At 34.4% G+C, this 25,803-nt stretch overlaps 1 protein-coding gene across 2 annotated transcripts in view; it reads right to left on the reverse strand.

Moving 5' to 3' along the window:
• Positions 1–214: 214 nt before the first annotated feature.
• LOC120325482 (phosphatidylinositol phosphatase PTPRQ-like) overlaps positions 215–25,803 on the reverse strand; it is a 39,690-nt gene continuing 14,101 nt past the window's right edge. The window contains exons 24-61 of one of the 2 annotated variants that reach the window (XM_078112248.1): positions 25,608–25,768; positions 25,384–25,482; positions 24,925–25,198; positions 24,359–24,508; positions 22,998–23,161; positions 20,836–21,303; positions 20,024–20,250; positions 18,620–18,898; positions 16,044–16,189; positions 15,818–15,961; positions 15,238–15,369; positions 14,504–14,782; positions 13,897–14,045; positions 13,101–13,236; positions 12,157–12,350; positions 11,480–11,726; positions 10,999–11,171; positions 10,538–10,820; positions 9,965–10,249; positions 9,681–9,856; positions 9,154–9,298; positions 8,431–8,564; positions 8,021–8,171; positions 7,488–7,624; positions 7,218–7,419; positions 6,988–7,140; positions 6,583–6,690; positions 6,083–6,221; positions 5,647–5,817; positions 5,038–5,196; positions 4,422–4,594; positions 3,845–3,921; positions 3,344–3,478; positions 2,988–3,110; positions 2,502–2,650; positions 1,888–2,023; positions 1,577–1,661; positions 215–1,203 (exon numbers count right to left, since the gene is read on the reverse strand). In XM_078112248.1, the coding sequence (XP_077968374.1) occupies positions 1,175–1,203; positions 1,577–1,661; positions 1,888–2,023; positions 2,502–2,650; positions 2,988–3,110; positions 3,344–3,478; positions 3,845–3,921; positions 4,422–4,594; positions 5,038–5,196; positions 5,647–5,817; positions 6,083–6,221; positions 6,583–6,690; positions 6,988–7,140; positions 7,218–7,419; positions 7,488–7,624; positions 8,021–8,171; positions 8,431–8,564; positions 9,154–9,298; positions 9,681–9,856; positions 9,965–10,249; positions 10,538–10,820; positions 10,999–11,171; positions 11,480–11,726; positions 12,157–12,350; positions 13,101–13,236; positions 13,897–14,045; positions 14,504–14,782; positions 15,238–15,369; positions 15,818–15,961; positions 16,044–16,189; positions 18,620–18,898; positions 20,024–20,250; positions 20,836–21,303; positions 22,998–23,161; positions 24,359–24,508; positions 24,925–25,198; positions 25,384–25,482; positions 25,608–25,768 (6,572 nt within the window). In that variant the 3' untranslated portion in view covers positions 215–1,174. The remainder of the gene's footprint in view (positions 1,204–1,576; positions 1,662–1,887; positions 2,024–2,501; positions 2,651–2,987; positions 3,111–3,343; positions 3,479–3,844; positions 3,922–4,421; positions 4,595–5,037; positions 5,197–5,646; positions 5,818–6,082; positions 6,222–6,582; positions 6,691–6,987; positions 7,141–7,217; positions 7,420–7,487; positions 7,625–8,020; positions 8,172–8,430; positions 8,565–9,153; positions 9,299–9,680; positions 9,857–9,964; positions 10,250–10,537; positions 10,821–10,998; positions 11,172–11,479; positions 11,727–12,156; positions 12,351–13,100; positions 13,237–13,896; positions 14,046–14,503; positions 14,783–15,237; positions 15,370–15,817; positions 15,962–16,043; positions 16,190–18,619; positions 18,899–20,023; positions 20,251–20,835; positions 21,304–22,997; positions 23,162–24,358; positions 24,509–24,924; positions 25,199–25,383; positions 25,483–25,607; positions 25,769–25,803) is intronic. The other variant, XM_078112254.1, reaches the window with a different exon arrangement.

Genomic DNA, 25,803 nt, shown 5'->3' on the forward strand with positions numbered 1-25,803 from the left:
ATTGAAATTGATTAGTTCCTTAGAAAGAGAAAAGCGATTTCATAAACCCAACTACAAAAACAATAATTTAGCTGAATAATCCAGAAATTCACTCTGTGTCCAACAATGAATTCTAACTCTCTTTTCGCTTTTAAATTGTCCTTAAATTAGAGCACTAATTCTACTACATTTTCTGCTACTTAGTAAAAGTTTCTCGAATAAAAGCACCACGGTGTTACATTGGAATATATATATTTCTAAAATGAGTGGTGAAAAATTTAGTTTTTTCTTACAAATACTGAAAGTTACTTTTTTCTCCCAGCACATCAAATTGAAACAAAATGTTTTCTATTCAGCTACAGATGACTTAATGAATGTGAGAGAATATATTATGCTCTACGTTAGATGCGTCTGTAAGTTATTACACGTCGAGTTTCATAGTGAAATCTTTACGACGCTACAAGACTTCAGCCAAATATGTGTGAGTAAACGCATTAGTAAGTAAACGCAATAAACGGACTAGCCTCTTTATTACAGTATAACGTACTGTATATATAGTTCATAACAATTGCAAATGAAAACTAAACATCTGCATTATTTTTACTGCAAGAGTAGACAACAATCGCGCATTGAATGAACGTGGGCCCGGTTTCGAATATATATATTTGATAACAAGTTGAAATCCGTATTATATTGTTTTTACGTCTAGACTGTTACAATCAATAAATCATAATAGGTGAAAATGGATTGATCATACGAGTACCGTGAAGAAAATTTGACTGTGTAAAAAAGCAGTGAGTTTCTCTACAGTTTTACAGTAAAATTTAAATCTTTCAATACACCTGTACAATGTATGTATCATTCCAGGCATTTTTCGAAAAATACTCAAAATAAAATGAATATGAATGAGCAAAAATTGATACTGTACAATGTGCATTCATTCTACTTTTATTCAAAAATCTAAAAATAAAAAAAAGTCATTAGAAAATCATCTTAGGCAGTTTATGCAAGCATTCTAACTACTACGTGTGCAAAGAGCCATCAAATTTTCGAATATGTACAAATATGTGAAAGCCTAAAGTAAAACGGCAATGTTCCGAAAGTAAAATTTTCATCCATCATATAACACCTGAAATCTGTTTTACACAAATTGGGACCCTGACACGAATGCAGACTTTGAAAATTTTGGCGCTAATCAAAACATTGTGGTTTCTTCTCCGTCACCTAGAAAATATAAACCCAGTAGGTATCATATGAATTTTTTGTTATAAATAATATTATGAAGAAGTTTAAAATAGTATTGAAAATAAATTATAGAACAGGTCGACATTAACTACATGTTTACGTTATGCAATTTTATGCAATACAAATAGCAAATCATTTTAACTCGGAATAAATGAGATACATTCACACATAAACATTTATATGAAGCTCGATCATTGTATAGTATATCTGTGACCTATTTCTGCCTTTGAAACCTATGTGTGGTCTATTTGTGACCTATTTTCTGCCTTTAAGATGTGGCAGTTATGACCCTATACGACGTATGATTTCGTATTATAGTCTCAAAAGCACGGATACTGCATAATGGGCTCACCAGTGGGAGATCTCACAGAAGACTTTTCCGAAGATACGCTTGTCAAAACGTACGCCAGACAACGATGCAGAAATGAATATTCAGCCTGTTGTAAAAAATATTCATTTTTTGAATAAAGTACAAAATAGCGTAACATCGTACGAATTTTGACATTTGCCTGTGTGAAAATTGTCGTGTGACATATTCAAAAACTTGAATTTATTTAGGAATATGAAAAATATAATGTAGATCAGTTGCGGTTCCCTAATTTCAATCGGTTCAACACCCCATGTGAAAAAGTCACAGCATGAGACAATAAACCTGCAACTTACAGCCGTTTGAATCATATATGGACGATAATTTCTGAGATCAGCTACAACTCCACACGGATCGATGTTGATTTCTTTGTCAATAGTGTCCATTATGATGTCCAATGCAATAAATACCGCTGTGCGCCCCGATCCAGTACTAGATAAATAGGAAATTTTATTTGATATATTACGCAGTTATAACACAAGAAAAGCTCCTGTTGTAGTAATCGATGTTCTCCCCATGTATCGGAATTGTTTATTTTCATAACAATTACCGATCACGGATAAATTAACTGCGATGTAACAATTGTTATATGTGCAGCCTCTCAGATACTAATTTCACACTAACAGGTTTCAACGTCAGATAAAAACAAATTAGACATTACCATTTAGCCATGGGCTAGTTACCAATTATATATAATACATTGGTGACGTGAGCTTATTTTGTTTACATATATAACGAAGTTCTAAAAATGTAACTTATCAAACCAAAACCAAGTTGAAAAGTCTGATTCAACTTATGTTAAGGTACTCCTGAAGTATGCGCACCAAGATGTCGCACAACCTGAACCCTAACATGGTACACAACCTGAGTTCATATTTTAAATCATCGATAATTCAAAAGCAATAGTTACCTGCACATGACGACTGTAGGGCTATCACCCACTGGCTTCCCCATACGAAACGTTTGCAGAAACCTCACGAGCGGTTGGGGATTGTCTGGCACTCCTCTTACTGGCCACATTGTGAAGTGATATTGGGTCAATTGTCGTCTTTTTTCTCTCTGACAAGAATTGAGAATTAAATAAAGTTAAAGTAACTAATAAGTTTCACATCTGGAGGCTCGTAAGTGAAGGAAACTTAACATGGCGCTTCGCTAGGATTTTGACAATACGGCTCGTTTTCGGTAATCAACAGTGCGTAAGAATTCATTATTGCACACGAAGTGTACATATGTATCGTTTTTCCAAATTTTAAATTTTAGTACCTAAATATGGCTGGAGTCGCTATAAGGTTATTAGTTTTATATTTTTTGCCAATTCTTACAACCCGTTCCGAATTAAAGCCACAGCTACAGGATATCCATATCTATATAGGTATAAATATTATGTATCCAATACCTTTGAAATTGTAAAGTTTCTGATCGTCCATTCGGGTTGTCTTTCTTCATGCAACGACTGTACAGACAAGTTGCCATAATATGTTGTCTGCGAAGTATTCGGCCAGTACTTTGTACAATGATCCTGTAACGAATTATTTCAAATAAAAATTCGAAAGTATTATCTTAATTTGAATATAAATAAAAATAACATAATCTCTTTCCACGAAGTATACTGGACACTATCTCAGTCACGCATCCTTGTGGCAACAGCCACATACGGATCCGGAATAAAAAGTAAACAAGGAGGAAGGACCTGCAGTTCAATACACAATACCCCTAGTACACCCCTTAATTTGAATAGGTTACAAATTTTACGTTTCCTTCGAGGTCCACATTTCCAAGCATTATTATTCTTTTTGCTCCTGTTTCCCAGATCATTCTCCACAAATCATTCTTGGTATGTCCGAGTGGGGACTGAGTAGCAATGTATTGTTCCGGTGTACTTGAACCCTATAATTAGGTATTTTGAAAATATAGGTAAAAACCGAATGTATAGAAAAGTCCAATTAAAAGATCCGTTGTATCTATAAGGGCGTTCGTCAGACGCACAAGCATGCAATCAGGCTGTTTACAAACAGAGCACCTCAATTTATGTCTCTTCTTCATAACCACATCGGCTACGCACAATGAAATTATTGCTTACGGCTTTTGCCTTGATTTTTGTATGTACTTTAAATTGCAAATTTTACCAATTGGTACACTTTCACTACGTAGCAATAGCAAATTGAACGTAGGCTTATGCTAGTGTTACAAGAGCATATTGATATATATTTGTCAACAACAACACAACACAGTTGCTTTTAAGTTCATACTCACGGGAATATAACTTGCGTTGATGTATCCAGAACTTTCTGTCGATCCCAGATTTTCAATTTTCACTCTGTAATGATCGTCTGAAAAGAATATAGAATGTTTCAATTGAACGATTCTTATTTAGGCTAATTTCTGGAAGAAATGAGCAAAAATGATAACGTATTAGTTACGTATAACGTATTAATTTATACAGTTATTGGAAATACCTCAACGTATATTCAGAGATTTATTACAAGAACACGAGACAGAGTTACCAATAGTAAAATATAAGATTTTTTCGAAACTTCTTCGAACACAATTTGCTATGTTTAAAGGCCCTGCTCGAAACACTCACTATGTTCGATTTAATTATTTTCAACACTAACTTGGATTAACGTTACGAATAAAACTCGTCATTAACCACTATAATTCCTTATAGTCTCGATAGCTCTTGGCCCTTTATTGATCGTCGGTAACATTACTCATCCTATTTTGCGTCTGAGTGACTGCGTATGCTCTTTGTGAGCGATTTGAGCACGTTTTCGTTGGAAAAATATGTTTCTGTTTCGACTAGAGAAATTGCATTGGAACTTCTACTTACATGGTATAATCTCAGCAAATCTATTCTTCGATTTGTTACACGCCTGACTGCCAATGGTTTTTGGTCCAAACGGTGTGACCGATTCAATTTCTTCAAATTCTGAGGCAAATCCTTTATCATTGTGAGCAGACATTCTTGTCACGTGATTGGGAAAGTGTGCTTTCGACACTGGCCTGTTGAAACGTAAATAGGGATTTTTTTCTGTCTCACTCTCTTTATATATATAAATATATACTTGATCGCGAAAAGTTCGAAGGTTGTATTAAAAAGATATAACTGACAAGGTAAATATTATTTCCAATATATAAAAATATAATTCACGATCACTCACATTACTTCTTATATTGTACTGACAATTTTATATTTCTGTTTTCATTTAGTTATTCATTCTAGACTCAGGAAATATTCACGTAGAATAAAAAAAAAATACCATGAAATAATCATTTTTGATATCGTTATCTGGGGCCTTTCTGGGCACTTTTTTTAAAATAATCCAAGAATAATTTTGTACACCTCAAAATTACACGAATTGACCAATCCAAACAGTTGCTTCAAACAAAAACATAAATTCAATGATATGCACATTTTATATATTGACGTACAATCTATTACGAACCGTGTTATTGACTTCTTTCCTTTGACATTGGTCGGTTCCATCACAAAGGACATATTGTGAGGAGAAGCAGGTAAAGATGAAGTTGCTCGTTTATTTAATGATCCTGATGATCGATCACTTCTTTGAGATTCGTTCAGACTTTGCTGGGTCAATCTTTTCCTGGCAATCAGAGAAGGATATGATTGGATTCAAAAAAATTAAAACATGTACGGGGTTCTTGCAATATCTCGTTTGACATTTTCTTATTCACAATATAGGCTACCTAATTCTTCACATTTTTGGAAAGTGATTTTTAATGAAAACTACAAAATATGGCAAAGTGGAAGTTCATATTTAGCTAGACCGACATGTAGGCCTTTCAACCAGGGGCAGGACCAGCACACTGAAGAACTGTGGACCGGTTCAAAACTGAATTTTTTGAAGGGTGGCGTTCTGAAGATCTTTAGCACTGAAATCAGCGTCGAATAACGTTACAAAATTGTTTCCAAGCATTTAACATAAAATTATACAACGATTATATATGTACATTGCAATATAATTACACTTAATGCCTGAACTCATATGAACACATATCAATCTATGTGCTTTAGGAGAAGAATTTCTACATACCTTATCACACAAACCAGTATGATTACAAATATAACAAAAACTACTATTCCAACGACAAGTCCAACAATCAGATACATATTTGCTTCCAGAAATGATGAACGAGTACGAACGGGATCGGAAAACTCTGTTTCTGTATATTCTCCATTTGTGGTCGTGCCTCTTAGTTTGAGTCTAAAATGAATAATTAATGTTACAAAGGTAGGAAGTTTCTCATTTTATTTAATACGCGAATTTATGAATCATGAAGTTATTAAGTTGAGTTTAAGACCTGACCTTAAGATTTACTTTGAGTTAACGTAGCAATCGCAAATGCTACCTTATTCGTGGCCACAGAAAACAGCTCCGCGGCTAACTGGAGGCTGAGGACCAGTTTCACAAACGCCGGTCTAAGCCGTTTATATTTCGTGTAAAATATAACATCAAATTCACTATATACCTGTACGGTGTGTTGGATTTCAGTGGACCGTTACAATACGGTTTCTTCGTTGTTTCACAAGTTTGATCATTACCTAACACAAATTTTGGAGCCTCGGCTATCGAACGTCGTTTTCTGGTTGACTTCGAGATTTGACCATCTGCATATGAACAAAAAACACACTTTTTTCAGACGTAATTTGATTTGATAATACTACCCAGAGCACTGTAGTTGGAGTGGAAGTTTGACATGTTGTTATTGAAGCCGGAGCCGCATGTTTGAACTTCTCAGGATCGGGAGTCAAAATTATCAATGCCGTCTAGTCAAAATTTCAGACTGTGAGTAATGATAAACAAGTCAAAATTTTCCACAGACACCCCAAAGCAACAAGTTTTCTAAGCGTTCCTAGGGAAGGGTTGCATGCGCCAAAGCTTTGTCATAAAAATTTGATTTTGAATCTGGAGCCAAAGTCAAAATTCATATTTGTTTTCAACTTGGAGTTGTGTAGTTGTCACACTTACCAGGACTACAAAACTCAACAGGATTGCTGGTGGCTCTAACCATATAGGGAGGAGACGGTTTCATATAGTAAGCTTCAAACCAATGTGTTGGATCTTTGTCTATTTTGTCTGAATAAGACATTTAAAGGATTAAGCACAAACACACACTTTTGAAAAGTACAAAAACAAGTTATTGATGTTCTTTGATATATTTTGCAAATAATTTCGATAATTTTTTTTCTAGATATATGACCATTTTAAAAAGTTTGCAATGTAATGCAATTTTACTTACATTTTCAATATTTATCTGAAATCATAATGCAATATGGGAATGCATTCATTATTAACAATCCAGTATGCTAGTGTCCAATTTCACAAACATATAACACAAAAACTAAGAACATAACACACTTTCATTCAGCCTACCTTCATCTTCGGCAACAATTACAGTGATGTTTTCTAAAGGTCCATTTTCATCCGAAAACACTCCACAAATATCAACAAGTAGCTTTGACGAAGCGGCTTTATTTTCCTCCCCAAATGACGTAATCACTAGAGTAACGTTGGGAACCGGTGGTGCTATAAAGTAAATCACAACTCATTGTTAAATTATTTTAGTGTTCAAAAAAACACATTTTACCAATATAAGAACTTACAATTTACGGGTAGAAGAATCGGGCTTGACCAGACAGACCATGGTCCAGTTCCTTCTTGAGTCGCAGAATTCATTCGGAAATAATAATTCCGGCCACCGAGAAGACCAGTCACAATCATCCAGTGTGGAGATGTGTTAGTAACTGGTTCTCCCGTATAAGGGAGATCCGCATCAAGAATGTGAATTGTCATGTTATGATTAGCCTGTTTGAATTCAAACAAAAAATGTAAAGACATTATAGGAAATTGTGTAATTACATGTCGGTACATACTTTTTCACTTTTGTATTGCAGATTGTATTCGTAAATTGCTCCGTTTGGATCTCCGGGCGGCAGAAATTCAACGAGTACTGTTGATGTGTTACCGTCAGTGGTATTCACTCGCAACAAGACAGGGGGATCAGAAGGTGCTAGAATTCAATAATAATTATTAATTTTATGCAACAAATTCATTTAGAGGATATTCACAAATGGAAGAAAGATTATGGGAAGTAATTTTTCGTTTAATGGTGACAAATGTCTGAAAAGGGCTCATTTCGCATTCGTGTTTGTTTTACAGTACGGCATAGTGGCCGTATGACGCTAAAATACTTTAACTACTTGCTATGTGTACACATAAGAGTATGGGATGGCATTCCCTTCATACACCGAGTTGAACGTCAAGTCGAGCCACGGATTACTCTAGTTTTGATTCCGATGTCGATTCAATTACTCAGATGAGTTTCGTTGACGATGAGCTGAGTCATTTCATTCAGATGACTTTGAGTCTAGCTAGAGTTAATGATTCGAGTTTCCCCAACACTTACCGTCTTCGTCCGTTCTAATCATTGTGTTGCCTGAGCTCAGTTTCCCAGCAGATGTAATTGCAGATACAGACACAGCATATCTGGTATCTTTGTCCAAATCAGCGACTGTGACCTCTGAAATTTCCGACGGATATTCGTCGCTTTCTTTTATCTATGCGATACAATTGGAAAATATGAAATTTGTTTTTGTTAGGTATACAAAAGGAGGTATATTATGAATTTGGTTTCTTCTGTCTGCTTTTAGTAGTTTTTTAAAACTGTAATTTTCATAATTAGGTACACGAGTTTTGCTGTCACATTCTCTATCTTTGACATAGGGCTAGAATGACATAGTATATTAGCCCATCTCTTATCCAGTTCCTGAGATTTTAGGTACTTTTAAAAAATGTTCGATTATGCAAATATCTTACAGTTTTTTCTCCAAGTTTCACAACAATTTGGTAAGTAGTTGGTCCAGCCAGCACCAGTGGTTCTGTCCACGTTACATTTATTGCAGTCGAAGAAATTGCATGACCTTTGACATTACGAGGTGGGTATGATGGTGCTGAAAACAATGTTACTAAACTTTTATTTTTGGCTAAAATAAATAAGTTCATAAAAAATGAATGATGGAAAATAATAGTTTATTGAGAATGTTTAAGCAATGAGAACTTGGTGAACGATGATGACTTTTATATCCACCAGCTGCATGAGAAACAAGTTCATCCAAAACATCTTATTCTATATTCAGTTTTTCTCTATTATATCGAATCTCAATATTAATATTAGTAATTAAAGTTTTTTATATCACTAATGAATACTATACTATATCATTTCTCAAACAAAAATACCTGTTGATGAAATTTGTGATATACTAGTGTACTTTTTAAATTTATATACCGTAGTTATACTATGAATAATGAAAAAGAAAAGAATAGAAAAGGCAACGTATTATGGTACTACGTTTCTGTATCTACGAGACAAAACTATTATTGTTTATTCACAAATACATTACTACAACAAAAAATGTACTTTACTTACTTCCCGTTATGATAATGAATTTTAAAGCAAACATCTTTGGAGATTTCACAACTAACTTCAAAATAGAATTAAAGGGTATTTCACAATTCAAAAATTCCATTTTTTTATGTTACCTCCCACTAATGTTTTAAAAGTGCGTTTAAGACCAACTTTGCCCAGACCGGCACCAGTGACAGCTGCCACGCTGACAGTATATATAGAGTAATTTTCCAGGTAGAATATTGTTTTTGTTGTTTCTGCCGACTTCAGTTTGCACACCTTAATAGAAATATAATAGAATACCTTTTGTGTATTATTGCTGTTACTTCTTCGTTCTATGTAATCCCACAAACTTTGCTGAAGTAACTTAAGACGTCGACTATATTCTGTACAATTTCCGAGATAAATTTTAGGGTTTGGTATGTTTTTCAAGCAGATATTTATAAACTGAGAATGTACAGTTGACAAAAATGAAACGCATACAAATGGACAGATCGCCGTATATCCGAACGAAAAATCCAAAAGAATAATTGGTCAAAAATCCAATGTATGATATGCAAATCCTAATAAGCATACTGGACCTCATATATTTATAAACTGGTATGCTACATTCATTGAAACTTTAGTAAAAATTCTGTTGAAAATTGAACCTCTTTCATACCTCTCTGTCAGACACTGTTACCACCGATCCCAAGTTTTTCCAACAGTAATGCGGCGGTCGGTATAAAACAGCATAATGCAAAAGTTGACCATTGAACTGATCCGGTTCCATCCAGTTCACTGATAGTGATGTGCTTGTTTTATTTGTAGTATGAATTGCTTTGGGTGGATCCGCAACTGAAATTTTAAATATGTTCAATGATTCTGTAGTAGTAGTAAAATCAACATGAACACATTGAAATAAAAACTAAAAAAGATTTTATATCACAACTAGTTTTGTCTTACATCCTTCGCCAGTTCTAACACGACATGACGCTGGTTCCCCAATTCCTGGCTTCGTTTCAGCTTGTAATTCAAATATGTAATACGAAAAAGGAAGCAATCCCGTTGCAATGTACGAATCTTCATCTCCATTTGTAACGTTATTTATTTTATCTGATGGTTTTGCTTCCAGATAATATTTTATTTTGTAAGAAATTATATTTCCATTCGGATTATTCGGAGGTTGCCAAGTCAAGATGATGTTGTTTTGATTCAAGGGATTACATTCGAGTATTGGTGCAGCGGGCACTGGAATAAAAAAGAACAATAAAACAATTGATCTGAGATAAGTTAAAGTCCCATAATATTAAACAATTTATAAATTGCCACCACCTTTCAACCTTAATATATATACATATATATATGCAAGAAATTTGGTTTGTTGAAGACTGCGATTAGACCGATATTGTATAAAACAAGGATACTAATTACATTGTACAAATGTGTCAAATAGACTCTTTAGTTGATATCAAAAAGCCTTATAAGTCGTGAAATCGTTGTTGAAAATGACTCCACTGTATATTAAATAATACTAACCGTCCTCAAGAGTTGTGAAAAATTCCGGAAGACTGTGAATTGGGCCAACTCCAGCCGAGTTAGTGCTGAAAATAATTAGCTTATACGTCGTGAAAGCTCGCAAATTTTCAAGTGTATAGTGGGTTTCGGGTGTTGGCAAAATAACAAATTTTTCCGTTTCATGATCTACTTTATTGTCGTCTGCAATTTCGTAATACACTATTTTGTATGTTACTATTCGTCCATTTGGCTTTGCCGGAGGATTCCAAGTTATACTTGCTTCATTTGACGTGATTGTGGCAATCTGAAAAAAAAGGAATATGAACACTCGAAAAATATTACACTCGAAAAAATTATTCAAGATGATATTGTTTCAATAGTTCGATAGTAAATGCGACCAAATCACAATATAATGATATATATATATTGAATTAACAGTGTTTTTTTTATTATATAATACGAGTCAAAATTTAGAATTCTACTTCAACATTGGTCGCAAAATCTTCTGGTAGTCCTTCTGATGTTGTAAATTGAACTGATTCCTTTGGGCCTGTTCCGACTTTAGTCTTAGGAGCTACAAATGCAACGTATGATGTGTGCGGTAGCAAATTTTTAACAGTGAATTCATATCTCGAAGTTGGTTCTGGTGTCTCAGCTGCAATAAAAACAATCAAATTAATGATCAAAGCGTTTGAAATTTGCTAAACTTTGGCAATCATCAATTTGTTTTAAAAGGGTAGCAAAGTAATTTATCTACGTTTCAAGTTCAGAGTTGCTGGACCTCGCTTTAATTGTTAGAAGAAACATCCGCGAATAAGTATGCTCAAAAACTACAAAATATATAAAAAAAAAACTAAACCTGACAAAAATGTGAATACTTTTGAAAATTATCAACTAATAATTAATCACAACCAAAGATAACTCTCTCCCACAACTCAATTTGCACTCGTACGTTTCTGTTACCTGGTATTTCAAAATTGACTTTTTCTTTTGGTACGTCAATAATATGAAAGATCACAACTCCGTTTGGTTTTTCAGTCGCTTTCCAGGTTAAAACAGCAGAAGTACTTGTGATATTCACTGCATTTAAATCTGCTACTGGTAACCATGGTCGATCTTCTAAAGTTCGGAATTGTACTTCTGCAATTAAGCCAGTTTCGTTCACATTTTCTACAACAGGAGCGACGCTAACCATGTAATTTGTGTATGGCTATGAATATAAATAAATAAATTAAAATTATTGAACTAAATGTTAACGAAAAGAAATGTGCTATTTTTGCAAATCAAATTATTTTACTCTCCAAAATGTTGTCTCCCACTGTCACCTACTTGTTGCACACTTGTGTATATGACTCTCTTTTCATATAAATATTCATCTACCCTAACTTGGCGAGTGGGACATGTGTGACAGATGGGGACGAGTGCTTCAAAGAGTGACAAGTGTGTTAAAAGGGTGGACTCTTTGAAGACACTGAAATATTTATACCTCTTAATCGCAGGTAAAAACTTCATTATCACTTCATAAAAAGCCATCTACTCTAATTTGGCCTAATCAGGTGTGGCAAATGACGACAAGCGTGACAAAGTGGAACAAGTGTGTTAAAAAGTGTGGATTTTTTGAGACACTAAAAAATTGGTACCTCTAAATAGTCGATGAAAACTTTATTATCAGGAATCACAGTATAAAATATTGGAGAGTCGGCAGCATTCTTCTTGTAAACAGCAACAACATAGGAAAGAATGCCGGTAACACGATCAGGTGGAGACCAAGAAATGGAAGCTGACGTTGAATTTACTGGCAAGGCTTTCAAATTGTTCACCGATGTGTCTGGGACTACAGAATATTTAAACTGTTAATCTAGTAAATATTTTTTTTTGCTGTAAACAAACGTATTAAAAATACATTGTGTTATTGAATTCAGTGAATTTGTTACATGAAAACTTCTGTCACGTGAGGTACATAATATGAAGGTTAGTGCAACGATTGGTGAAAGTTAATTCAATTAATGTGAGAATTAGGATAAGTAATAATTATGACTAAACGAGCACTTTTTTATTTTTTAATTAGATATGGAGCTCGAACCAAAGCCCTTCATAAGAATCCACATATATCTAACAATGTTTGCAAATCTTATCATTTTATTTGATTTTTCGAGCTATTTTTTCCACATATTACATCGAATAAAATTACATTTTAAGCAGTTCCAAACAAAACCACTAATAATAGTCACCTTCGTTTACGGACTTCGATGTACGTCTCTACGAAATCGATATCTGTAAAATCCTGAATATAATTAGGAACCATGCAAGGCATGAAGTTATAAGTACTAACAACTACTAACCTTATAACGAATCACTAAAAATAACAGCATGCAGATTAACATCAAATTTCTAATGTTCTACGATTGTTCATTTTCACGATTCTGATCTTGCGTGCGACTACAACAATGATCATCTATATGATATTGTATGATGATGACATGTATAACTACAATCTACAAGGGAAATATTTAAGGAAAAAGGGCAAAGAGAAAATTTTTTCAATTTTAATTGTTGTGTGGTCAGTGTGTGATGTCATGCGTACCTCCTTCTTTTGTTCTGGATCTGATGACGTCACTCTTTTTACCGCCGTCACCTAGCGCTGTACTTGCAGTAACGTAAATGTTATACCAAGTATATATTTTCAAATTCTCAACAACTGTTGAAGTAGCATTAATTACCTGAGAAAAACAACATGTAATATACTATAAAACATTGTTTTAACCTCGCATTAATAATGCCTTTGAAAGTGAGGCGTTTGCGAGTTTGGTTAAATAAGGGTTTTATGATTCCACGATTGGAAGTTAATATGATAAAAAGCAAAGTCTCTCTTATAAATCTTATCCGAAAGCTTATCTTCAGCACAATAAACTGAATGTGTTTTCGGTATCCAAGAAGGTTCAAGTTAAAAAGCTAACATATTCAAATCGTAGTCAACCAGAAGAGAAAATAATATAGGCAAAAACGCTTCTGTTACTACCGTCATAAGTAGTGATTCTCAAACGGTGGGGTCCGCCCCACAAGGGGGTGTATACGATTTTTTGAGGGGGTGTGAAGCTAATTAAAAATAAAATCATTTATAGGATTTGATCTTGCCCGCCCTATTTTAAATATATACATTTCTTTATTGTTTAGAGATTGAGATTCCATCCACGTTTTCAACGTGTTTTTTGAATAAAACAGACTTTCGCCTTACTATATGTTATTTGTAGCTCATTGTTAGCTAGTTATTTTTGAGGTGTGGCGCAAGACTAGACAAATTCTAAAAAAGGGGCGTGACCTAAAAAGTTTAAGAACCACTGGTCTTATTAATCTAAAGAATGATGTAACTTTTATTATACCTTATTCTTGCGTATGTTTTCCCCGTCGCCAATGAAAACTGTGTAAAACTGAATGATTCCGTTTGGTTGCATTGGTGGTTCCCAAGACACAAACATTGATGTTGATTCCTCAGATATTGCTGTCACATTCCGCGGTGGATCACTTGGTGCTAAAACATACAGTTCTTTTGATGAATTTGAAAGACTTAGATACAAAAAATAAATTATGTTGTTATAGACTATATATGTACATACATTGTTTGCACAGTTTAACTGATTAATTTATGGCGAATTTACTCAAATTTTATAATCTTACTTCAACTATACTAATCTTTATTAACTTCAACTCATTTTTGATCAACGTTCACAGGCTTAAGAAGCAAATTAACAATAAAATTACATTCTTATTTGTACATTTGTTATACATTGAATATCGCTATAAACTTATCTGAACAATATTTTCAACAATGGCTTCAGCATATTGGAAGCGTGTTATGAGCATGACAGAGCCATACGATTTTCAGTTAAATATAACGTTTAAAATTAGTCGTAACTTTTTTGAAACAACGACCGTGCTAACAGATAGAGTAATACTTCAACCAATGCTTTTCATATATATCATTATTACCGTCTTCAAGCGTCTGGAATATCACCGGAGAACTAGACGGCCCTTGTCCAACTCGAGTGAACGCTGTAACTGTGGCAAGATATGTGGCATATTTTTGTAGATCCGACAAGGTAACATTTGTTTCGTACGTAACAGAATCGAATACATTATCCTCGATTGAATATTCCACCAAATATTCAGTTACAATTCCGTTTGGTTTCCTGGGAGGTTTCCATGATAATGTTATTGCAGTTGACGACAACTGCACATATGTGACGTCTCGTGGAGCTGATGTGGGTGCTGAAGTAATACATAATAAACAATGAAAATGGGAATCTACACTATATAAAAAACATTACTTCGCAAACAATTTCCTATAAAAATATCGCAAGCATTGTTGGATAGAAGACCTAGACCCCGAATCAAGTTGAGTCATGGGTCATCCGAGTATCGAGTCTAGTCGAAACGTCAAAACCATGTTAATCACTGAGTTAAATCATATTGGCGAGTAGTTGATTACGTGTAGTCTAACCCGAGTCGAGTAAATGACTCGATCTTTCCCAACACTGACATTTGACAACGTTTAGAATTGATTGTGTTTTAACTCAGCTCTGGAAAAAAGTAATCCTTGTCTTGCCAGAATGACTCCACAGATATCAGCACCATGCAAATTATTTTAATTCAACTATATTCCAATTATACAAAGATGGCCTATTTTTGAAAATTTGTAATCACAAAAACAATTATTGACTTACAGTCTTCATCAGTGTACACGGTAATAGATGTCGTTGGTCCTTCACCGGCTTTTGTACTCGCAGATACATTAAACTCGTATGTAGTATACGGTTCTAGGTCATCTACATTTATTTTCACCGAACTTCCACTTGCTAGAATTGAAGAATTGTATATAAAATTAAAAAATATACGATTCCGTTTCAAAAATAGTAATACAATCCGATCTTTTTTGATGAAAGCAGAAATAAATTAAAAAAATAATATTATTGGGTCTTCTAAAATGTATCCGGTACTCCCGTAGTATGTGTACCAGATTAGGGTTAGGCCATAATTTCATTCCGATTTCCTTATTTCAGTTCTGTTACGAGTTCGGGCACTGCCTGTGGTAGCCAAGTAAATATACCTCTTGCCCATAGGTTTCAGTCTCTTTACACAACTTGCCGTAAAGTAGGCGAACAAAATTAGTTTCCTCCATATTGGTACACATACTTATCGAGCGTCATTTATTCGTTACAAATATAGATACCTTTTATTTATATTTAATATTCCTATTCTTATGCTGTGTTTGAAGTACAACAAAAATATTGATTTAAATGATACCTGTGACAGTAAGTATTTTATCGTTGTAATAAATAATATAATTTTCTATTTGTCCATTCGGTGTAGCAGGCTCGTTCCACGATAATTCAACAGAGGTCGAAGATAAGTTTTTATATGATAAGCTTTTGGGTGGTGATCCAGGGGCTGTCAAACAAAATAAACAAATCGTAATTAAGAAAGAGCAGAATTTTCAATTGAAAGCAAAGTTATTAAAGTGAGGTTTTACCATCTTCTTTTGTGTGTATTTGCAAAGGATCAGATTCCACCCCTCCGTCGCCATGTTTTGTATGGGCATGTACAAGTACAGTGTATGAACTATCTGGCTTCAGATTTTCCACCACAAATTCAGTATCAGCGCCTTCAGTTTGAAGCCTGAAATAGCATTAAAAACGTGGTGAATGAGGAACTTTTGTTGGAGGTCATTGTGAAATTGGTTTTGATTACAATGTCTATTTAATGTCAGTTCATCACTAGTTTACAGTGTTGGGTCCAGAAACCGAGTTACGAATCCTCGTCACATCACGGGCCATCCGTGTATCAAGTCAAGTCCAGTTCTCAATAAATTTTTAAATTCGAGTACAAGTCAGGTCGAGTCACCACAGTTCCTAGACCTAAGATCAAGTCGAGTCTCCGTTTTTTCAGGTTACAAGTCACGTCGGAGTCATAGGCAATAGATTTTATAAACAACAGTGAGTTGATAGAAGTACGATGACACTAATATTTTACTATCGTCTTATACCAACCTTATTTACAAAGTAAAAATTGAATTCAATGATTTGTTGACAACCCTTTCGAAGACATCAACTCGGCCTAAGTTGAGTTATTGATGCTAGGAAGTAGGCTTGCACGTAATTGACAAAAATCAATTCCGTAATTACGGCCAAATCGATTACGTAATGACCCCGTAATTGCGATATTTTTTTCACACATTTAAACCTAGCATACCAACCAATTTAATCCACTTCTATTCCGAATGGGACATCGAAGTTTGGTTTTCATATTCCCGGCAGTACCACACGCCGGAGACAGATGTTAAAGACAAATATCAAGGAGTGAATTCAAAATAATTTTATTCTGATTTTTATCTTTTGTATTAGCTTTGATTTTCCTTTATCAACTTTATCACCAAATTTTATGCGATCAATTTTATCATTACCAACACTGGTAATATATTTAAGAAACGATAGTTCACTTTTTTAAAATCGTATTGACGTATTAATACGACTTTCGTATTGAATAAAAATTCCGGGTTGCTAATTTATTAATCAACTACAAGCGTATTCTCTCGTTTGATTATACTTTCGCTTGCCTCGCGACGAAGACTTGTTATTTCACCGTTTTTTACAATATCCGACTTTACTACTTAGTTAGCATTTTATAATAATTATTGATGCCGACTTATTGACGATATTCCGAATTCCATGCTTCATTTTACATTAAATCATTTCGCGGCCTAAATGTTATAACATTATTTACGATAAATTTAGATCAAATATTAATTATTTGCGCATTATTTAAAATACCGTACTTATATGACATGCCTTCTCCGAAAATACAAAGTTATATCGCAAAACAATGCATTTTGTGACATTTATTTTGCACTCATGAAAATATTAATTTATTTTTCTAACTCAAGTCGACAATCCTATTTGCCAAGATTGACACAAGTTTGGTCGAGTGCCGGTGGTATTCAGGTCGACGATAAATCAAAATAAGTTGCCGCATTTGGTAAAGACAGGTAATCATATTTGGCCGACATATTGCGATTTGCGAGGCATTGTGAAAAACATATTGAGCAATGCCAAGTCCGGACAGATATATAACGATAAAACCGGTAACAAAACATCAAGATTTTGTAATAGAAAATGGATTTCGCGCAGAATAAACACGGGAAATCCCGTCGTAATGTTGTTTCTCTGCCGTCTCAATCGCTTTACCGATGCCGAAAGGACTAAGTTGCGTTGGTTCATTACGCAATTTCTCTTCCGTCTCTTGCTGTTTGATAAGCGCGACATTAATTATCACGACATTTACAAATAGACCATGTTTTATAAGTTGATCTCTTACATTCTTCACTCATTTCACCCGAAGAAGTTGAAACCAGGTGTGTTGGCGTCCATCGGTCTCGACACAATTCTATTCCTTATTTACGGTTAATATGTACATTGGTCATCTTAGATAAGTTGATAATAGGTTAGTAAATGACGCGTTATGCCCTCCCCATCTGCCTAACAAGAGAGAGAAAAACGGCTGCGAATACCGGAACTCTAACTTCTTTTACTTAAACTTTAATTTTTTACAATCGACGGAATTGACTGCTCTGAAGAGAGCTCGTTTCAATCGCGAAAGCGCTCGACCAATAATTACGACTTTACGTAATTCGTGACTTCGCTTGCGTAATTCGAAATAATTCCGTAATTCCGTAAATTTGTAAATTACGTGCAAGCCTACTAGGAAGCTAGGAAATTTTCGACTTTTCTCAATACAGCATTTATATATGGGTGAATCGTATTGCGCATTTTTTGTTATTCCAAAGACTCGCTGAGTTCCATGACATGTCTCTCTGGCGGTTAGACATGTCCAAGTCGAGTCTATTCACTGAAGTAATTTGAGTCAAATCGAGTCTTGGAAGTTGGAGTTGAGACATTGATTTGAGTCTCCTCAACAATACTAATGTGCGCAATTTAAAAGATTTAATGACTGGTAGGATATATAAATTACAACTCCCTCTCTTAATTCAATTTTAATCTAAATGCTTTTATAGAATATAAACCAGCCCTTAAATATTAAAATAAATCAAACCTTAGGTATTCTTCAGAGGAGTCGGGCAATATCCTTATGACGTAGTGTTGTATTATGCCGTTTGGTTCAAGAGGTTTTTTCCAAGACAGAACAACACTTGATGACGTCATATTTTTATACGCTAGTTCATGCGGAGGTGATCCCGGCTCCCCTTCACCAGTATGAACGTACAATGGCTCACTCCTAAGACCTCCATCTCCATATCGAGTGCTCGCTGAGATTTGAACCCAGTATTCTCCGTACACGCGTAAATCATACAAGTAAATAACAGTTGAATTGCTGAAAAAATACATAAAACAAATATTTCATGTATTGTTTTAAAATGCGCTGACACCTTTAAAAATTTGAAGCAATTCGATGGTCCCCCGAAAAATTAAATTATTCTTTGGCATGTACACACACGAACAAGAACAACGTAATCCATTGTGGGGTCGTTTGGTACTAATTGGAATATTTTTGATTGTGTCAATATATCATTCACTACTTATCAGTGTGGACAATCGCCATAGTCTCTTTGCAATAGTTTCTAACTTGCAAATGACTATTTACTCAGTAAACGAATAGTTGAAGCTTGATAAGTGACGCGCCCTTAGTAAAAATTTAATTTTGTTCAGGGACCGTAAGCAAATTAATTCAATTTAAACGACAATTTATAAAAAAAAATTATTATCATCATAAATAAAAGTCGATGTAATGTATGTATACAAAAATATATAAACATTTTATAAACTACAATGAAATGACTATTTTACGACAAAGAACTCTCCGTGCAAAGGTATGAAGAAAATGGGCATGACGCATCGTTACCGTAAATACTCGCTGAAGTACTAAAATAATAGCACTTATCGATAAAACAAATCATTAACACATTTCAAGTGAGCAGCTGCAAAATGAGATTGTTATATAATTAGTCATCAATCCCATTAAAATATTTTCAGTTTGATGTCTTAGTACACAAAGATGCAAGCCAGTAATTGTCTAGCCACGTGATTTTCCTACCTTTTGAGCCGCGCCCCATTTTTTATTACAAATTTTCCATACATGAAGATGGAATAATTCACAAGAAAGCTATTACTTTTATTTATTTTTTTCCCGAGTCTTACAGGGCTCAATATTTCACCGCAATTTTTTTGGTTTTTAATATTTACTAGTACAATTTGACATGACACACGGTACAATTCCTTGTGTGGCATTTTACTGAAATTACTCTGACGGTTTTGATATTATTCGTTTTCATTAGGAATTTCTAAACAACCTCATTTGCTGGTAATATCAAAATCAAGATTATAATATAGAGAACGTACGATGGCAGGATAAATTTTTTAACTCATTTGGTTTTAGAAAAATAGTTTAAAATCGTTTTTTTGTTGATATTTATTAACAAGAAACACCAATCCAAATCACCTTTTTCTAGAATATTCCTTGGTTTCATTTTTGTAATAAACTGTATAAAATTGTATGACTCCATTTGGTATTAATGGTGGGTCCCATTCAACTTCTGCAACAGTTGGAGTAACATTTACATATCGTAGATTAAAAGGTGGAGATCCAGGAACATCTTCATCAGTAAGCATTTCAAGTTCTTCACTCGGTGGGCCTCGTCCTGCTGAAGTCCTTGAATTGACAAATACCTATACAAAATCATAGAAATTTATCAGGAAGTTTGTTAATATTAACATTTTCAAGTCCAACGATTTTACCTTATAAAAAATACATCTTATAATGATAAGTTTTAATTAATACATATATCAGTCTCTTTATAAAGTTTAATCATCTGGTTACTAACAAACGCATGGACAACGGAAATTTTAGATTAGCCACATTTTAATTTAACGAAAACGCTAGTCTCAAAAGAATAGACGAGATGTTTTCGTTACATATCAAATTAATCTGACTTCAATCTCAAGCCTAAATGCATTTGTTGAGGGATTATGCACCAGAATGGTTCTGTATGGCCTTAGTAGATTTTAGTTTACAAATTCTGTATGATTTTAAAAGCTATTAGGATTAAAATGGTTGCCGATATTGTAATCAACATTGTATATATCAATGCTAGTTTGTTCCCTTGTTTTATACTTCGAGTTCGGAAGAAAGGATGATCCAATCCTTGCTTCGAGCAACCGTTTTTTTTTCAAATGCTTGCATAGGTTTTTGTTTAAATTACAGGCGTATAAATGGCATAAATATGGCTAATGGCTAAACAAATCAAAGCATACCGAATACAAAGAATATTTTTTCATATTCTTCAATATTGCATACGTCGTGTCAAAAACTTCGAATCTCAATTCTTTTTCATCCGAAATGTAAATAACTTCATAAGCCACGATTGCTCCATTAGGACTCTCTGGTTCAGCCCACGTAAGATTTACAGAAGTTGATGATATATTTTCATATCGTAAATTGGTCGGTTTTGATCCAGGCTTGTCTTCAGCTGTTTTGACCTGAGTAGCTGAATAATTCCCCGGACCAGCAGAAGTTACCGCACTGATTCGAAACTCGTAGAGGGTATAAGGGTTCAAATGCTGCACAAGATAGTTTATTGTTTCGTTAACTCCTATAGTTATTTTGCTTTCGAGTTCTTGAATTTTAGCTATGACTTCAGGAACGACGCTTGGGTGTGGAAGGTTCTCATTTTCTCCTGTGTTCAGGCTTAAAGATGGTTGCTCTGTTATGTTCCGAGCGTTCTGAATAATTTAATATAATTCGGATAAAATGAAAATAATCTTTCAGGCATTGTACAACAGTCTTGGCTTGGCTCGAGACACTGACTCGACGTAAGTTGGATACGAGTCATTGAGTTGAAGATTTAAATGAAATGACTTGAAATCGTACTAACACAAGGGTTCTCAACTTTTTTTCTCTCAAGTACCCCCCAGAGTGACCAAACAATCAACGCAAACTCCCGTAATCAGGCAGCGAACAAAATCGTGATATATTGACTAACAATTTGTTGCAACAACAATTTATTGACCATATGTAACTAAATTAAATCTTCGCGTTGATATTATAGCCCTTGTAGTCGGCCCATCTAATGAATTCTCAAAATCAAAATTTTCAAAAAAAAGTTTCAATAAGCATAATCGCTTTCTACAGTGCTCGAAGAACGCTGTCTTAGAGATTTCAGTTTGTCTGCAACGCGGTGAATTTCACATTGTTGCGTCACAATCACAACAGCGCAAGGTCCGAGAAAATCTACGTTTCAAGTGGCACGCATTTTCCTCTAATACACTGGTTCTCACCCAGTGGGCCATGGCCCACTGCTGGGCCATAGAGGCATTTTCGAGTGGGCCACGAGCGTATTATAATTACTATAGTTATTGAAAAGTTTAGTTTCATTTGTGTCACTATAATCAAATTTTTATTGTAGTAGCAATGAATGATGCTGCCGCTTTTTATTCTAACTATTAAAGAAAGTTAGTGGGCCAAGGACTTTTTATGCAACAAAAGTGGGCCATGAAAAGAAAAAGATTGAGAACCGCTGCTCTAATAGTAATATATGACATTAAAAACAGCGACACACAAAAACTGGAATGCCGTCCAAGTACCCCTGGAAATCTTCTCGTGAACCCCTGACATAATCATCAGCAAGACTAAAGTGAGTGATTGAATCGATTTCTACCCAACATTGTTGTACAGTGCATTCAGCAATGTTAAAGTAAGTCACCGAAAAATAACGAAGTAGCAAAGATAGCCTACTTGGAATCCGTTATCACAGTGGTTTGATATGGCCCGCTAAACTTAAGTGAAATAGTTTAACACTCCATGTTTTTTGTTTTGTTTTAAATACCACCTATTGTTACGTGGGAATCAAAGTTTAAGCGCGTGTATATTCGTAACATTTCAATTATACCGGTATTTTAGTTATACGTACCGGCACCGGCCCCTTGCGGCCACACCTTTCTCCTGGTGTCGACTATCTCCGTCCTTTCTATTTTTAGCCCCACCGCGTTATCAGGTTATATATAATCATTTGAATCAATTAAAAACATAACAGTCTATAAGGTATATCATGTTTTTAAAATCATGAGCGATAATTCAAATTATATGATTCTATACGGACAAGATGACTTTATATAAATGGACCTCGCGTTGGACGCGACTTTCTTGCCATCATGGAGTTTATGATATCGGTCCCAATCCCAACCTTCATCCCCACAATACAACAGAATGAGTAGATATGCCAAAATGGAATAACATGGTTCTCATAAAAACAGTAGATTTTTCCATATCAGTGAGTATTTGTAAAGACCTTTGTTTGGAGTGAAAGCCCGAAAACGTCGTGAATAAATAAAAATTCGCACAAACAATAACAAATTTAACACCAAAGTATGCCATCTAACAGCAGACCTATATAAAAGAATATTAGAAAATGAATTACCGAGTACACAATATCAGTTCTCAACGACTTTTGTTTATCTATATCGTATATGACGACTTGATAACTTGTCACTATTCCTCGTGTACCGCTTGGTGGATACCAACTCAAATAAACAGACTTTGAATTCATCACTTTACCGCTCAATTCAACCGGCTTGTTTGGAACTGTATAAATATAAAGTATTCGTTAAATACCAGTCGTACTGTAAAGTCTTCGCATATGAGCCGACTTCAAAACTTGATAAAAGAAGGTTCTATTTAAACTAAGGGGTCGGCTTATACGCACATAAATATGATCGCACTAAAGGGTCGGCTTATATGATTTGGAGGGTTGACTAATATGCGAATATTTATGATTTCCTCGTTTCAAAGTCGTTTTTAGTTTTGTTTCGGCTAATATGGAGGATATACTGTACTTGATCCACACCTATTCCACTGTTCTGAGTTATATATTTAAGGGCAAATGGCTAAAGTAAGCATATGAAGTAGGAATCATGCTATGTGCTATGTTAAACAACGTTGTGATAAGAATATTTCTCTTTATTTCCACATAACCCAAACAACATAATCGAAGAATGAAAATTACGGGACAAAATATTTTTCATTTACAAATATGTAGTAGATAATAAACAACTATGTACATATTACTAAATTAACGCTAATATTATGATTGCTCAATTTTATTTTTGAATGGTGAAAGTGAAACTTTTTTTACAACGTTTTATACTCACTCCGTAAGAGTTGAGGTTCACATGATAGATTTAGTTGAAAATTATTGTTTAAATGTAAGGGCTTTATGAAAATACTTCAATATCATTCTCTATTATAACTAACTTAATATCAAATGTTCAATCGAGCAGTGTAAATTTGAAATGATAAATATTTAAGTCATTTTCCTACAATACTATACATACAATAAGGAGTGGTACAAGTGGTGAACACGTGAACAAAAACGTGGGGCGGGCGGAACAAGTGCGATACGACATTTGTAAGACAACTTATATATTTCAAATATTTCCTCTCCCATTTAAACATTTATTCAAATATATATTAATATTCAAACTTATTGTTTAGATGATGTGAATCGTTTTAGTTTTTGTCATTAAACGCCAACTTTCATGAAGCTTGTACAAATCCTTGTTGGGAGTGAACGTGGTGGTATATTTCCTGATACATATTCAAAAAAATTTAATATTCTTCCATTAAATTTCCATTTTTCGATTATTTTATTTCGGCAATGTAGAAATAAAACGCTATTTTATTATCATGATGTTGTTCAATCTCAAATGTTCAAATGAAATTGATCAAAATCACAGTAAATCATAAAATCATTTAAATTTTTTTTTTTTATAATATTCTCACCATCCTGAGTTGTGTTCAGCAATAAGAAATCGGTCCATTCTGAAGAGCCTGCTTTAGTATTAGCAATCAAATGAATGGCATAGACAGCATAAGGACGAAGATCTTCCATGGTATAGTAGCTTAGGTTGGTGGTAGTACGTAAGACCAGCCCTTGAAAAATGCATATAAATACTTGAAGTATCTATTTAGGTTTGCTTCAAACCAAAGCCCCCAATTAAAAGCAGAATGAATACCGATAGCAAACTTGCAAACCACTGTTGTCCTCAATGAGACATATGGAGGATCCTTGCAACAGGGATGTTGGTATAGATAGCGCTTGACAGACAAACAACGCCTGTTATAATAACTATAATATAATTCGAGTGAAGCCATATTTTATCAATGCTTAAGATTTTAGAAGACTTCAGTGAGTTTTGAACCGATTCTATTCATAACTCGTTCGGATTTGGTCAAATAAGTAAGTAAAGGGCAAATGAAGATATTAAAGTAAACTCAAAAGATTTTCTATGAATTTGAGGAAGCAACTGTAACAGCTATGACTAAAATGAAATGGGAATTTTACTCACCAGACCGATCAAAGTAGGAAACAGAATAAGTCAATTCTCCGTTTGGAAAATCTGGTGGATTCCACTCCAACGTTAGGTAAGTAGGTCCAACGTTTTTCACAACAATATTTTGTGGCGGACCGCTTGGGGCTTCTTCAAGTGTTCTACCCGTTGTCGTCTCTGAGACACCTTTTCCAATCGATGTGAATGATTCGACATAAATTCGATAAGGACTATATGCTTCAAGGTCCTCTAACATGTAAGATACAGGACAGTTTGCTTCAAAGGTTTTCTCCTGAAATATTAGATGCTTTATTTATATTCTGAAATTCTACAATGTCATGTTTTCACTTCAATAAAGGGGTTGCATTAACATTCACTGCTGGGGTAAAGAGATACTTTATTCTGGGAGGACAGCGATCTTATCAGAGAGGCAAAGTCTATCCAATTTAGTCTATCCATAGTTTCCGTTGTACTTACTCCAGTAATCAGCGTATCATTGATCGTTGGCAGTGTTTGTAAGAACAAATTCATGGGTACTGGTTCTTGTCCTTCGAAGCACTCAAACGGATTTCCACTCTAGTTAGAAAGAATAATAAATAGAATTGAAACATGTTATGAAACATAGTAATCCAATGAACACGAATATTTTTTGTAAATGAAGTTTTTTGCAATTTGTGTCTCTATTGCAAGAAAAAGCTTACCAAATTTCGATCAAATATCACAGAAGCAATTTTATTGTCCATATTGTCTTTTACAGTTAACTCGTATTGCATTATATACCCATTTGGTTGTTCTGGTGTCTCCCATGTTATTGTAAGACTCCGTGATTTTTCAGCAGTGGCAGTCAAATTATATACCGGTCCTGCGTATCAAACAAATACATGTAGGGATTTATTT

Source organism: Styela clava, chromosome 1 (genome assembly GCF_964204865.1).
Source record: "Styela clava chromosome 1, kaStyClav1.hap1.2, whole genome shotgun sequence".
Taxonomy (NCBI): Eukaryota; Metazoa; Chordata; class Ascidiacea; order Stolidobranchia; family Styelidae; genus Styela; species Styela clava.